The 12,847-nt window shown below is 46.0% G+C and overlaps 2 protein-coding genes across 5 annotated transcripts; both read left to right on the top strand.

The window, feature by feature from the left end:
* Positions 1-304: 304 nt before the first annotated feature.
* Positions 305-5,484, top strand: LOC136528792 (uncharacterized). 3 transcript variants are annotated; one of them, XM_066521778.1, is made up of 6 exons: positions 305-743; positions 3,422-3,755; positions 3,867-4,083; positions 4,226-4,763; positions 4,862-4,960; positions 5,065-5,484. In XM_066521778.1, exons 1-6 carry the CDS (start codon positions 677-679, stop codon positions 5,313-5,315), a joined length of 1,506 nt encoding a protein of 501 aa, XP_066377875.1. In that variant the 5' UTR covers positions 305-676; the 3' UTR covers positions 5,316-5,484. The 3 variants fall into 3 exon arrangements, with proteins under 3 accessions (XP_066377875.1, XP_066377873.1, XP_066377872.1); XM_066521776.1 differs by having other exon boundaries at positions 3,419-3,755; XM_066521775.1 differs by having other exon boundaries at positions 306-743; positions 3,416-3,755.
* A 1,950-nt stretch (positions 5,485-7,434) lies between these two features.
* Positions 7,435-10,632, top strand: LOC136528619 (uncharacterized). Of its 2 annotated transcripts, XM_066521578.1 has the most exons (4): positions 7,435-7,577; positions 7,667-7,798; positions 8,168-8,317; positions 9,961-10,632. In XM_066521578.1, the coding sequence occupies exons 2-4, from the start codon at positions 7,669-7,671 to the stop codon at positions 10,356-10,358; spliced, it is 678 nt and encodes a 225-aa protein (XP_066377675.1). In that variant the 5' UTR covers positions 7,435-7,577; positions 7,667-7,668; the 3' UTR covers positions 10,359-10,632. The 2 variants fall into 2 exon arrangements, with proteins under 2 accessions (XP_066377675.1, XP_066377674.1); XM_066521577.1 differs by having other exon boundaries at positions 7,436-7,798.
* The last annotated feature ends 2,215 nt before the right edge of the window (positions 10,633-12,847 follow it).

Here is a 12,847-nt window from a genome sequence, read left to right as displayed (position 1 = left end):
TTGTTTTGGAGACAATATAAAAAAAAAACCGCGAGTTTAGTTTCGACACTTTTTTCCTCGCGCCTAAACCTGTATCACGCGAGGTTAACTGCTGCACCAAGCGCGGGGCCACATTGGTGGTGGGGGGCAAAAAGGAAGCGAACAACCGAAGAAACGCCTGCTGCCCTAATCCGCCGCCGCCGCTGGCGAGTTCGTTGGGGTCAGAGCATGCAACGGAGGGGCGAGCGGGTCAAAGTGCCCATCCACGGACTCCGTGCGCCGGACGGCGTGAGCTTTGGTGCTCCTCTCTCGTCTTCTCCGCAACCTTTCGTCTGACCTTTTGCTCGCTTCTGCTCCCACGACCACGAGTCCATAGAAGGTAGTACGAAAGTGCCCTGCCGCAGCCGCCGTGCCATTGAAGGCGCGGGGACAGCGACGTCGACAGGCTGGTCAGCGGTCACTCAGACTGGTGGATCGCTCCTCTTCTCTTCGGGACTCCTCTCCAAAGGGAGCTAGCCCCTGATTCCCTGAAGCAACCTCTGAATAAACTACTACTACACCGTGATCCGCATAAAAATTTCTGCGTCCGCCCGCGCGCTCCGTGACCGTGAGACGCGTTAATTAAACCACTTGGCAGTCACCGGCCGCGAGCATCAGACCAGCAGCAGGCAGGCAGTCACATCTCCAGGACTCGAGAATGGCCGCCGCCGCCGCCGCCACCGCCGCAGCCTCAACCTCCACCCTTCGTCCTGCTCTCTCCCAAGGTGCGCCCATGGATACACACACCCGCTTCAGAATCCTCCTCCCGCCGATTCGTCTGCTTGTTTTCTCCAACTCCGATCCTAGCTAGTTTGATCGATGACCTTGGATAAGTAGCTCGTCGACCTCATTAACCTTGCCAGGTACTTCTTGCTTCGTCTTTCTTCTTTGGATAGGTGGGAGCAAGAACCTCTTCTTCTCTACCTGGCTCGGTCAGGTTCAGCTTGGGGAACCTTGTGCCGCCCTTGCAAATTTTTTAGCTTTCTTTCTGCCAACACAAATCTCCAGGAGTATACTATGTTATCGTTTTGAACTTTTGATGCTGTTTGTTGGCCACTCCCCATCCCAGCATCCAGTAGCATATATATCTAGTTGTTCAACGCATCTGAATATCATTATTTTTAGTAATGTGTCTCTGTTTCTTCAGATAGTTGGGGAGTATCAGATAACAGGAACCATGGTTGCATGATTGCATCCATGAATGATTGCATAAAGGTTCGATTTTTTTGACGATTTCAGAAGCATGTTTAGTAGGTTCTTTCACCTTTGGGTGGGGTGGAGTTTTGACGACTTAGAATGCTAAACCCAAGTCGCAGAAGGGACCATTTTTGTGTTCTGATCGGGTAGTTGGGATACTTTATAAATAGTATGTGATTGGGTCGTAGCTAGGCCGGGCATTAAAAGTTGGCCGATAAATTTCAAGAATTAGGCTGTGTTTAGTTTGGTGAAATTTGGGAATTCGACTACTGTAGCATTTTCGTTTTTATTTGACAGTTAGTATTCAATCATGGACTAATTAGGCTCAAAACGTTCGTCACGCGATTTTCCAACCAAACTGTGTAATTAGTTTTTTTCGTCTATATTTAATGCTCCATGTACGTATCGCAAGATTCGATGTGATGGCTACTGTAGCACTTTTTGAAAAAAAGTTTTGGAACTAAACAAGGCCTTATTAGGTTCAAAATAGAACGGGTTGATTTTTACATGTTTGGGAGCCAGTGGCGGACCCAGGAATTGAACCGAGCCTGGACGAAGTCAGAGGAAGTTTTCTTCTTCATCTTAGTATAGAACATGGTTACCACCACAGACCACGAATATGATCACATATATGAATGCTAGCCTTTTTTTTTCACGGCCGCACGGACCTAAGCACATTTTTATTAAGAAGAAAAAATTTATAATAATGCATGATCTTAGTAAATATAGGCTTATTAAGATCAACACGGCCTCTGCAAGACTAATCTTATAGTATGGACCCTAAGGCTCTTCTGACATTATACATCGTGCTAGCGTTCGGCTGAAGGTGGTGATGCGTGTTGGTTACGTGGTATCACGAAATCCTGTCAAGTGATCGTGAGTTCGTTTAATTTGCACTCTATAAGGAGTAGCTATTCATTTGCTGCATAATCCTAACCTATCTAGTTTTGGATAGTGCGTACGTACTAGGCTAAGGAAATATAAAGTTACCCGTAATATAACACATCCAGGAGCCACAAAACAGAAGCATGAGATACATTATTAGAGGTTTGACAGCGGCAATATAATGGTAGTAGTTTTACTAGAAAGTGATATGTGCCAGCTAGTGTCGTACGTCCGTCACCTAGCAATAGCAGGTGCTCCGCTCAGCTCAGGCTCATTTTGCTTGACGGGCGTTCAATTTTCTGTAGCAGCGATTGTAGAATACCACTAAAAAAGCGTTGGAGCCCGGGCAGCTGCCCATGCTCGCCGGGCCTTGGGACCGCCCTTGTTGGGAGCAGCTCCGGGTGTGTTTGGGAGGGCAGAGCCGTTTTTCTCACAAAATGTTTGATAGGGCTTCTCCAAAGGAGCCGCAACCGAGAAAGAGACCTACCAAATAGGCCCAAACCGTTTGGTAAGGCTCCTCCGGATAAGCCGGAGAGAGGAGCCTTACCAAACGGGGCCAAAAATGATTAAATGGTTGAGTTGGCCTGTGAAAGGGCATTACCATTTCTAGAGACCAGTGTAGACATGTTTTGATTCCAATCTAGATTAGGATATAGTTATAATAATCTAGATTATGGATTATAATAGTATAAACTGTTTGGATTCTTCAATTACCTTAGGTGCCCTTGCATGCTGCAGTTTTTTCTTGCGGTGCCAAGGGTGGAGGCGCAAGTTTTTTTTTTTTTGAGTTCATAATCTCCTATCAGTATTTGCAAAAATAAAACTCCAATCAGTAGGTCTCACGTGGATTACAAAATAATTATAATCTGTTGCTTGGATTATAATAATTTATCACACAATCTCTTATGTTTGGATCACCATTAAATTATTTTAGCTGATTATTATAATCTAACGATTCAGATTTGTTGAAATACAACATTTGATTTTCAATTATTCGGGATGGTCTTACAACTACAAACAACACGGAGGGTTATTCTTAGCCTTGTTTTGCAACACATTATGGACCAGGGCTACTAGTAAAGCTCGTGAGCCCGACCTGTGTAAACACTTAGTATTCTTAGCCTTGCTTTGCAACACATTATGGACCAGGGCTTTGTCCTTAGAATTCTAAAAAAAAAAACTACAAAGATAATCTAGAGCTTTTATCGGCATTGGCAAATTAGTAGGTGCTACTGATGGCTATTTTCGTTAAATCTTGTTCATCTTGGTGGATGACAATGCAAACACCAACCTGACGACATACATTCTTACGCAGCAGCAGGGCCAGAGCAGAGCGCTTCACTGCTGTGCACACCGAAACACCGAGTTGCTGCCAGTGCCAGCAGGAGAAGCTTGAGATTCACCGCTAGGGCCAGTTCGAATCCGGGCGCCAAGGTGAGCATCCCGAAGCAATGGTACAACCTCATCGCCGACCTGCCGGTGAAGCCGCCGCCACCGCTGCACCCGCAGACGCACCAGCCTCTGAATCCCAGCGACCTCTCCCCTCTGTTCCCCGACGAGCTGATCAGGCAGGAGGTCACCGACGAGCGCTTCGTCGACATACCCGAGGAGGTCATCGACGTGTACAAGCTCTGGCGCCCGACGCCCCTGATCAGGTACATCATGACGTTTTTTTTGTGTCGATCAATAGCTGCTGCTGCTGCTGCTGCGATCAGAGATTCAGAGTATGGAGTGAGTGAACACAATGCTGGCAATGCAACGTTCAGGGCCAGGAGGCTGGAGAAGCTGCTCAGCACGCCGGCGAAGATCTACTACAAGTACGAGGGGACCAGCCCGGCGGGGTCGCACAAGCCCAACACCGCCGTGCCGCAGGCGTGGTACAACGCCGCGGCAGGGGTGAAGAACGTGGTCACCGAGACCGGCGCCGGCCAGTGGGGCAGCGCGCTGTCCTTCGCCAGCAGCCTCTTCGGCCTCAACTGCGAGGTGAGCGCGCATTTCTTTCTCACCGCGAGATCGCGAGGCCACTCCTCTCCGCTGTTCGTGACTCGTGGTTAATTTATTGCTCGGGCAAGATTCGGTTCGTTGCTGAATTTTGCGGTGGCACCGGCGCTAATGACGAATGCAGGTGTGGCAAGTGCGCGCGTCGTTCGACCAGAAGCCGTACCGGAGGCTGATGATGGAGACGTGGGGCGCCAAGGTTCACCCGTCGCCGTCGACGGCGACGGAGGCCGGCAAGAAGATCCTGGAGGCGGACCCGTCCAGCCCCGGCAGCCTCGGGATCGCTATCTCCGAGGCGGTGGAGGTGGCGGCCACCAACGCCGACACCAAGTACTGCCTGGGCAGCGTGCTCAACCACGTCCTCCTCCACCAGACCGTCATCGGGGAGGAGTGCCTGGAGCAGCTGGCGGCGCTCGGCGAGACGCCCGACGTCGTCATCGGCTGCACCGGCGGCGGGTCCAACTTCGGCGGGCTCGCGTTCCCGTTCTTGCGCGAGAAGCTGCGCGGCAACATGAGCCCCACGTTCAGGGCCGTGGAGCCCGCGGCGTGCCCCACGCTCACCAAGGGCGTCTACGCCTACGACTTCGGCGACACGGCCGGGCTCACGCCGCTGATGAAGATGCACACCCTCGGCCACGGCTTCGTCCCCGACCCGATCCATGCAGGTTTCTTTTCTTCACACGCTTTCTTGCCTCCTCGATTACTCTGTTGTTTGTTCTTCTTCTTGCTGATCGAGCAATGCGTGCACTTCTATTCGTTGCAGGTGGGCTTCGCTACCATGGAATGGCACCTCTGATCTCACACGTGTACGAGCTGGGCTTCATGGACGCCATCGCGATACAGCAGACTGAATGCTTTCAAGGTATCCTAATATACCTTTCGTCAATGACAATAAGACTTTTCAACAAGGAAATGGATGAAAGAAGAATAATATCATAACACTGGCGTCCATGAACTGTGGAGCAGCTGCCTTGCAATTCGCCAGGACGGAGGGAATCATCCCGGCGCCGGAACCGACGCACGCGATCGCGGCGGCGATCAGGGAGGCGCTGGAGTGCAAGCGGACCGGAGAGGAGAAGGTCATCCTCATGGCCATGTGCGGCCACGGTCACTTCGACCTCGCCGCGTACGAGAAGTACCTGAGGGGCGACATGGTCGATCTCTCGCACCCGGCGGAGAAGCTAGAGGCCTCCCTCGCTGCCGTGCCCAAAGTCTGACGGCGTTGGAGCGAAAGGCACATGCAACTGCAATGGAACAAATGATACATTGATATCGCGTTTTTGAATCTTGTGGCGATCCATCGGCAGTGGATTTTGGCAGCTGAGATACTTGCGCTCCATATGAAATGCATGAACAAAATTTCAATAAAAGGATTAATTTATCCTATTCATGGATATGTTTGGTCTTTCTTTTTGAGGGTATTATTTGATACAGTATACACTTTTAAGTTTGAACTCTAAACTTGACCTAGAAGCATCTCATACCTAATGTACTAAGATTTACTTCCAAATACTACACTTTGTACCTCTTTATTTGTTTGAAAATACTTGACAACTACGTATCCAAAAAAACTTTCCCATTTTGCCTTTATAAAAACCAATAAAAAACACTACGTGAACGTTTTAAAAATTACAAAACTTTTTAGGGCCATTTTGACCATTTCGTCTATAAAAGATAAATTGCATTGGCAACTGCGTACTAATGAAAACTGTCAGCCTGTTCGGCAGGCCGTAAACGATCGTGAATTATTTAGCTGGCTGGTTTGGTGTGAGAGAAAAATACTATTCCAGCTTATAATCCACAGTCGTATACGAGCAAGCGAACAGGCTGTGTATCGGTAAAGGAGCATTTTGCCTACGGCAGTGCTAGGCTCGCACGTCGCCCGCGTGCTGCCCTTTGTTTCTCGTGCTCCACGCAGGGCCTGCACTGTCTCCATTTCTCATGCTCCACGCAGGGCCCGCGCTGTTCGAGCGACAAGAGGGGAGGGGGAGGGCACGTCTGATTCGGAAGGACCGGGCCACGACGTCGTATGGATGCCCTGTCGGCGCTGGAAGGAGGACACACCGAGACGATGCAACATAAGGTGAGCAGGAGAGATGCAACACCCGATCAGTTTTTGAAGCATCCAAATACAACATTTGCAACATACGTCTGAAGGCAGATGAAACACTTAAAAAAACACATGAAAACCATTACAAACATACGCAATATCCAGATAAAACGCATGCAACGTATGTGTGAAACATATGCAACATCCACATAAACACACTTGCAACATGCGTCCAAAAAATAAAGATGAAGCATTGGTAAGTTGCAACATACGTATACAACCATTTACAACATATGCAATATCCTGATCTATTTTCGTAACATTCATCTAAAACATTTGCACCATACCTCTGAAACATTTAAAACACTCGAAACATACGCTTGCAATATGCGCTTTCAGCAAAACATGGTAGCTAGGTGGGCGGAGCACGGCACAATGGGATCCCGGCTATGCGGTCACGGTGGAGAAGGAGGATGACAGTGGGCGGGCGGCTGTACGACCCCAAGGAGATAGGATGCACGCGGTGGAGGCGACAACAGCAGACAGTGGTGCAGCCTCGCGCGCCGAGCACGCCGCGGCGGTGCGGACATGGCGGCGGTGGAGAGGAAGGCCGGCGGGAGGCGCGGTAGAGAGAGAGGCATGCGGGAGCTGCAGCTGAGCCGGTCGCGGTGATGCGTGAATTTTTTTTAATCCTGTGGTGACTAGAGAGGAGCAGAGGGAGCGGTTTGGAACAACAGCTTCCGGACGTCGGGTCCATGGACAGGAGCGTTCACCGCGGACGGACGTTCCTCCTAGCATTACCGTTTTGTTTTTTTTCTTTCGCAATTTCGCAAATGCAACTCAGCACATATACTGTAGCTAGGGATGAAAACGGTATTGATATTTTCTGACCGTATTCGAGTCCGAATCCGTTTAGAGGGGTTCAGATCTACCGTATCCAAGTCTGGATGTTCAACATCCGATACCGTATCCGTATCCGAATACTCAAATCGCATATTTATGATGTTGACATCCCATCGTATCTTATCCGGCATGACTGACAGTATCCGTATTCGAATCCAAATCCGAACAGAAATATAAAAACAAATGTAATATAAGTCATATCCGATCTGTTTTTTATCCCTACTGTACTGTAGCTACTAGGAGAGGCCTCTCTCTCCCACTCCCTCCAAAGTCCAAACGGGCCCTCATATGCAGACCATATATGGACCAAGAAACACAATCGTTCCATATGGGCCAAATTAGTCTACTGAGCCCAAGAATTTTAATCAATCAGTCCACTCTCCTCCACAACCAGCCTCCAAGCCGTCCGAGGGTTCCGAAACTCGAGCTACTCTCGGCGTTCACGGCGCCTGCGACCACCCACCGCGTCCTCCGCCTTGTCCTCAACCTTACCCCCATCCGGCGAGGTTTCTCCGCTTTCATATAGGTGAGGCCCCAAAGGCCCAAACCCCCTGCTCCTCTGCGTTCTCTGCGGACTTCGGATTGAGTGGCGCTGACCGCGTTGGCGGGTATCAGATATGAAGAGGGCGGTGCCGTCGGAGGAGCCCCTCGACGTGTCTTCCGGCGACTCCTCGGCCTCAGATTCCGACCAAGTAGGCGCGAAGGAGAAGGGCGGGAGCGCCTCCAAAGCTGCTGCTGCGGGAGAAGGTGAGACCTCTCCGGTTGTTTACTGACTCTAGATCTGCTAATTTCATTGCATATGCGTGTTTCACTCGCGGATAGACTGATGCCTTGGTATGGTTGTTTGATGGTTCACTTTGACTGTTGAAACTTTTATTTAGTCTCCATTGGCCCTGAGATGATTGATTGCCCAATTATGAGTAGTCTGGTCAATTGTTAGTGTGTGGTCACCAGGGGTGTAGTTCTTATTGTTCAGTTTTCACCTTTCCGTAGATGCAACATAGGCCATACTTCCATAGGTTTAATATTGACAAACTAATATATAAAGGTTACCTTTTAACATCTATGAAGATTGTCTCCTAATGGAGTGGCACTGACCTTGTTTCTGATTATAAGATATGAAGAGGGTGGTGCTGCATAAGGAATCCCATGACGTATCTTCGGATGATGACTTGAGCTCGGATTCCAACGACGATGCTGGGGAGGGGAATGGCTGGAATGCCTTTGGGCTGCCCAATTCCTCCAAATCTGCTTCGGTGGCAGAAGGTGAGGGATTTTGATTCGTGAATGACTTCGCTTTTTGTGTGTTTCACTTGCGGATAGGACTAGGCGACGAATTGATATGATTGATAATTGATTGATGATGTACTGTGACTGTTGAAGTTTGTGTATTGTGGATTGGGCTTAAGTTGACACCTGTTTTTGAGTAGGCTAGTCTCCAGGTTTCACCTTCTCAACGATGCAGCACAGGTCATAAGACTTATATTTGCAGCAATACATGAACACTACTGCTTGGGAACCCTGTATGAAGACTACTGCTTATTGGTCTAGGACTGTGGTCTTCTCAGATCAAATTGAATGTAGAGGGAATAATAAAAAGCTAGTTACTGGAGAGACTTGCTTAGTTGATATTTATTTGCCTTACAAAAGTTGGTTTGCAACTGAAAAATAGGCTGAACAAGTTTTGCTTAAAAAATGAAGAAAGCTACTTAAGCAACGTAATCACCATAACCAGAGCTCTCTTTGAACATGGTATTCTTCATGTGATTGAGTGAACTCTGATATATTGGCTTGTTTTCCATGGAAAGTTGTCAGCTTATCAATGTAGTCTTGTCCTTGAGTTAATTGGATAGTTCAAGTTTTGAGTTTCCCAAACTGATGGTCAGCATCTTAATACAGCAGCTTGGATTTTTGGGAAAGATTAGGTTTCCTATTCTTTTTTACGGATTGCAATAGCACTATACAGGCTCGCCTTACCTGACCCCAAAGTTTCGCTTTCAGCTGCAGCTGCCGGTTTACCAGCCAATACCTGTATCTGGTTAACTGGTTTATTTAGGAAATTTGTTCCTGATTTTTTCCAAGGAATAGTTTGTGCAAATAAGGAAGATGCTTTTAAAATATGGCTTTAGTGTTTTTTGTTGCAACTTTTTTTTGGTAACTACAACCCAAATTACAATCTCAATTCAGTTATTACAACTAAGATTAAATTCTTAGATTTAAAAATGTCCCTTGAGAAAAAAAACTAGTTTTTTAACTGGGCACCTCTGAGACATGGACTGAGCTGTCACAGATCCTCGGGAATGATGATCTTTCTAATGCGGTAATGGGATCATGCAGGTTCTCTGATCAGGAGGGCCGAAATGTATCAGCAATACATGAAGCACATTCCTGTTCCTGCTTACTGTGATTCTGTAATCCCATTCACATCGTGGCTGGGACTCGCTGGATCACTGAAGCAGTTGTATGAACAACCCTTGCATTACCTCACCAATGTCCTCCTAAAAAAGTGGGATCAGCAAAGGATTGGGAGTGATGATGAGCACCGGCGTCTGGATGCTATCATCCACCCTGTCAGAGCTGAGACCCTAATTTGGGCCACTGAAGAGGTCCATAGGCTGACCACCTCTGGCCAGCACTTAGCTAGTCTCTGGGCCTCAGATCCCATGTACCATGCTTACGTAGATCCAGTGTTTCCTTCCATAAAGTTGGACTAGCAGACGTTTACGAGTTGGGTCTTCTTATTCTGTCTATTTTGGGGTTTCCATGTTGTAAGCCTGACACAGTTTGATTTGCTAAATAGCAAGTACCAATACAGTGATACGAATTCCACATGATGCTTGTTCTGACTTCTGAGTATGATATCTTCTTGTTAGAGTTTATTTTAACATTAATTTTAGCTCTATGAACAGAGGCCAAGTCAAAGAAGAAGAAAACTGGTGTGGATTTTAGTGCTTTGAGCCGGCATGGATACCATGGTGGCCCATCTGTCTTGACAGTTCGTCCAGTAGAGGAAGCTAACTGGTCTTGGTCCACTGGGAAAGACCGCAATGACAAAGAAGATGCACCTGAATCCTATGAAGAACGTGAGCGAACCAGGGCTGCAGTGACTGAAGGAGAGAAGCTTATCGGTCTGCATAATGCCCCTCCGAACCAGTTATTATTAGAGAAAGACAAGAAGGATGCTTCCTTCTCACAGAAGGAGAAGCGGAAGAGGGACCGGGGGCAAGCCAGCAGGGGGAAGAACTATGTTGAGGAGGAGAAGCGGCTCCTGAGGGGGAGCGGCGTGTACTCTGGCTTTGATACTTAACAGTACCAGGTACAAATACAGCAAGACTTCGAACATGTATGCCTACTGAGGATTAGCTTTCATCGTGTGCTTTGGCTGTTTTTGTGTGGCCGGTAAGTTGACCCTTGGGTCGGTGAGTGTGGACTGTGGAACTGGTTAGGGTTATGTTTAGTTTGGGCTTTGGATATGGCTATGTATTGGGGTAAAATAGTACCGCTGACATATTCTGTATGTCATGTCTTGCTGCATTTGCGAGTTGCCACAATGATTACATAAATTTTGAATTCCAAAATCTTTTGAGCATATTTGCTTCAAATTGGAAGTTACCTTTGATGTCAGAGTTTAATGGCTTGCTCAGTGAGTAGTCTACCATGCTGTCCGTCACACTTATATGAAGAGTTTACAAACTCGCAGACACACAGAGCTATGGCATGTCATTCTGCTTCTGTTACATAATCCATGTATGCATTACTAAAAAGGACATTGAGATGAAGCCCTAATTATTAGCTGGGCTGATTGATATGTTGTTGGATAGTTGGTTGGAGGTACAAAGGATTATTGGCACCTGTTTGCCCTTCCACTAGCTAATGAAATAATTATTGGCTGCCCTAGGTCTATTAGCAAGCCTATTATGCGCTACAACTACTACACCCTCCAGTCCCCTTTATAAGGTGAACGTGCATATCAAGGTTCAAGGTTTACAATTTTTGACTAATAATAATGCCCAAGAATTTTTAATAACTATTAAAATACAAACTTAATACAGTTATATTTGTAATAACATGTAATCCCATGATCATTTTTATAGTCATAAAAACTACTACAAATGTAATATCCAATACGACCATTAAATCGATTATATAGGAAATGAAGTTGTGTCTTTTGTATTAGCTCTTAATGCGCCTTACAATTTATGTTATACTATAGATTCTAGGACGGAGGGAGTATTTATGTGTTTTCTCCAATATCATGATTGACACAAACAATTTTGAAAGTGTATTTAGGTTCTATGTGAGTTTTTGGCAGATTGAATGACAATACGATTAATGGTCAAAAATATTTGGTGAGATTTGGGCTCAAATACATGTGTTTGGTCCTAGGTTAATTAATATATTTGGGCTCAAATGAAACAGATGTGATGCAAATGGGATTGAGTCAATAAAACATAGAAAATACAAGCTTATGTTTTTTTTTATTGGAATACAAGCTTATGTCGGCAATGACAAAAATACGCATGGCGTATAATTTGGTGCAAGGTCTTGCACGTAAAGCTTACTGATATTATGGAATATTAAAAATAGGATTTGACCATCAAGACTTCTGGCACTGGGGGAGGGGAGAAGAAACTCATGTGGGGAAGCAAAAAGAGAAGATGTTATTGCTGCTGTTCAAGCCACTAAATAGTAAAAAAATGGCAAGACTGATTTCTCAAATCGGCCTAATTAAGGTGGATCAAAGACCCATGCACACGTACAAACCAAAGCATTCAGAGATTGGAATTTAGAAGGCTAATAAGATCACAATATCTAGTAGACAGGTGCAATCATAATCAATTTTTGATGACTTATGAGCAAGTATACCAACCTAAAAACCGATTCAATGAATCAGCCTATTAAAAAAGAAGTCTAGTGGCCTCCAAAGCAAATTCACGTGCTTAGAAGGAGGTTCTCGCTGCTCTTGTGGAGGCTATTAAGCAAACATTTCTTAGGGCCTGTTTGGTTCCCATGGACTAAAGTATTTTGGACTAAAATCTGCACTTTAGTTGGACTAAACAGCCAAATACTTAGACTAAAAGTGGACTAAAATCCTTTAGTCCTTTAGTTCACAAAACTGGACTAAAAGGTGTTGGGGACACCCATGCCTCTCATTTATTGTCCTCTCTCTCCACTTTAGTCCATTTTAGTTCAAGGAACTAAACACCACTTTAGTCCACTTTTAGTTCATGACTAAAGTGAACTAAAACTTTTAGTCCATGGACTAGAGAACCAAACAGGGCCTTACAATTAGCTCCATGGAGGTGCCGATCAATGAGATCAAAGAGCCGGTTGTCATTGAGAATTTGGCTCATTCCACTATGCTAAAAGTGAAGTTAGGAGTTGTTGCAAATAAAGATAAAAGCCGAGGGCAACAAGACGGATTCCAAATACTTCCTACAAAGATGGCGCTGACACAAATTTCAGTGCACTTGTTATAAGAAAATCAAGCAAAAAGCCTAGAACTGCTTGAAATATGGCTGATATACACTTATCACCCTTATAACAATATGATTGATGTATACATCACCCTTAGACTAAACATAGACGATGAACTCAACATCGTTGATATAACCGTCATGTGTTTTTAAACTTGCATATGCTTCACTTAAAAATAGGGAGGGTGTATGTTGATAGTCAAAATATGATCTAAGAGTCGAAGGTGGACATGAAAATCAAGGATCAATTTTGAATTTATTTAGGCCAAGTTTGAGAAGCATCTCTGGGCGCCGGTTGTTAAAACCGTCCCAGGCCGGT

Source organism: Miscanthus floridulus, chromosome 19, assembly GCF_019320115.1.
Source record: "Miscanthus floridulus cultivar M001 chromosome 19, ASM1932011v1, whole genome shotgun sequence".
Lineage (NCBI taxonomy): Eukaryota > Viridiplantae > Streptophyta > Magnoliopsida > Poales > Poaceae > Miscanthus > Miscanthus floridulus.
The sequence above is the reverse complement of the archived record's forward strand: the minus strand, read 5'-3'. Positions and strand labels throughout refer to the sequence as shown.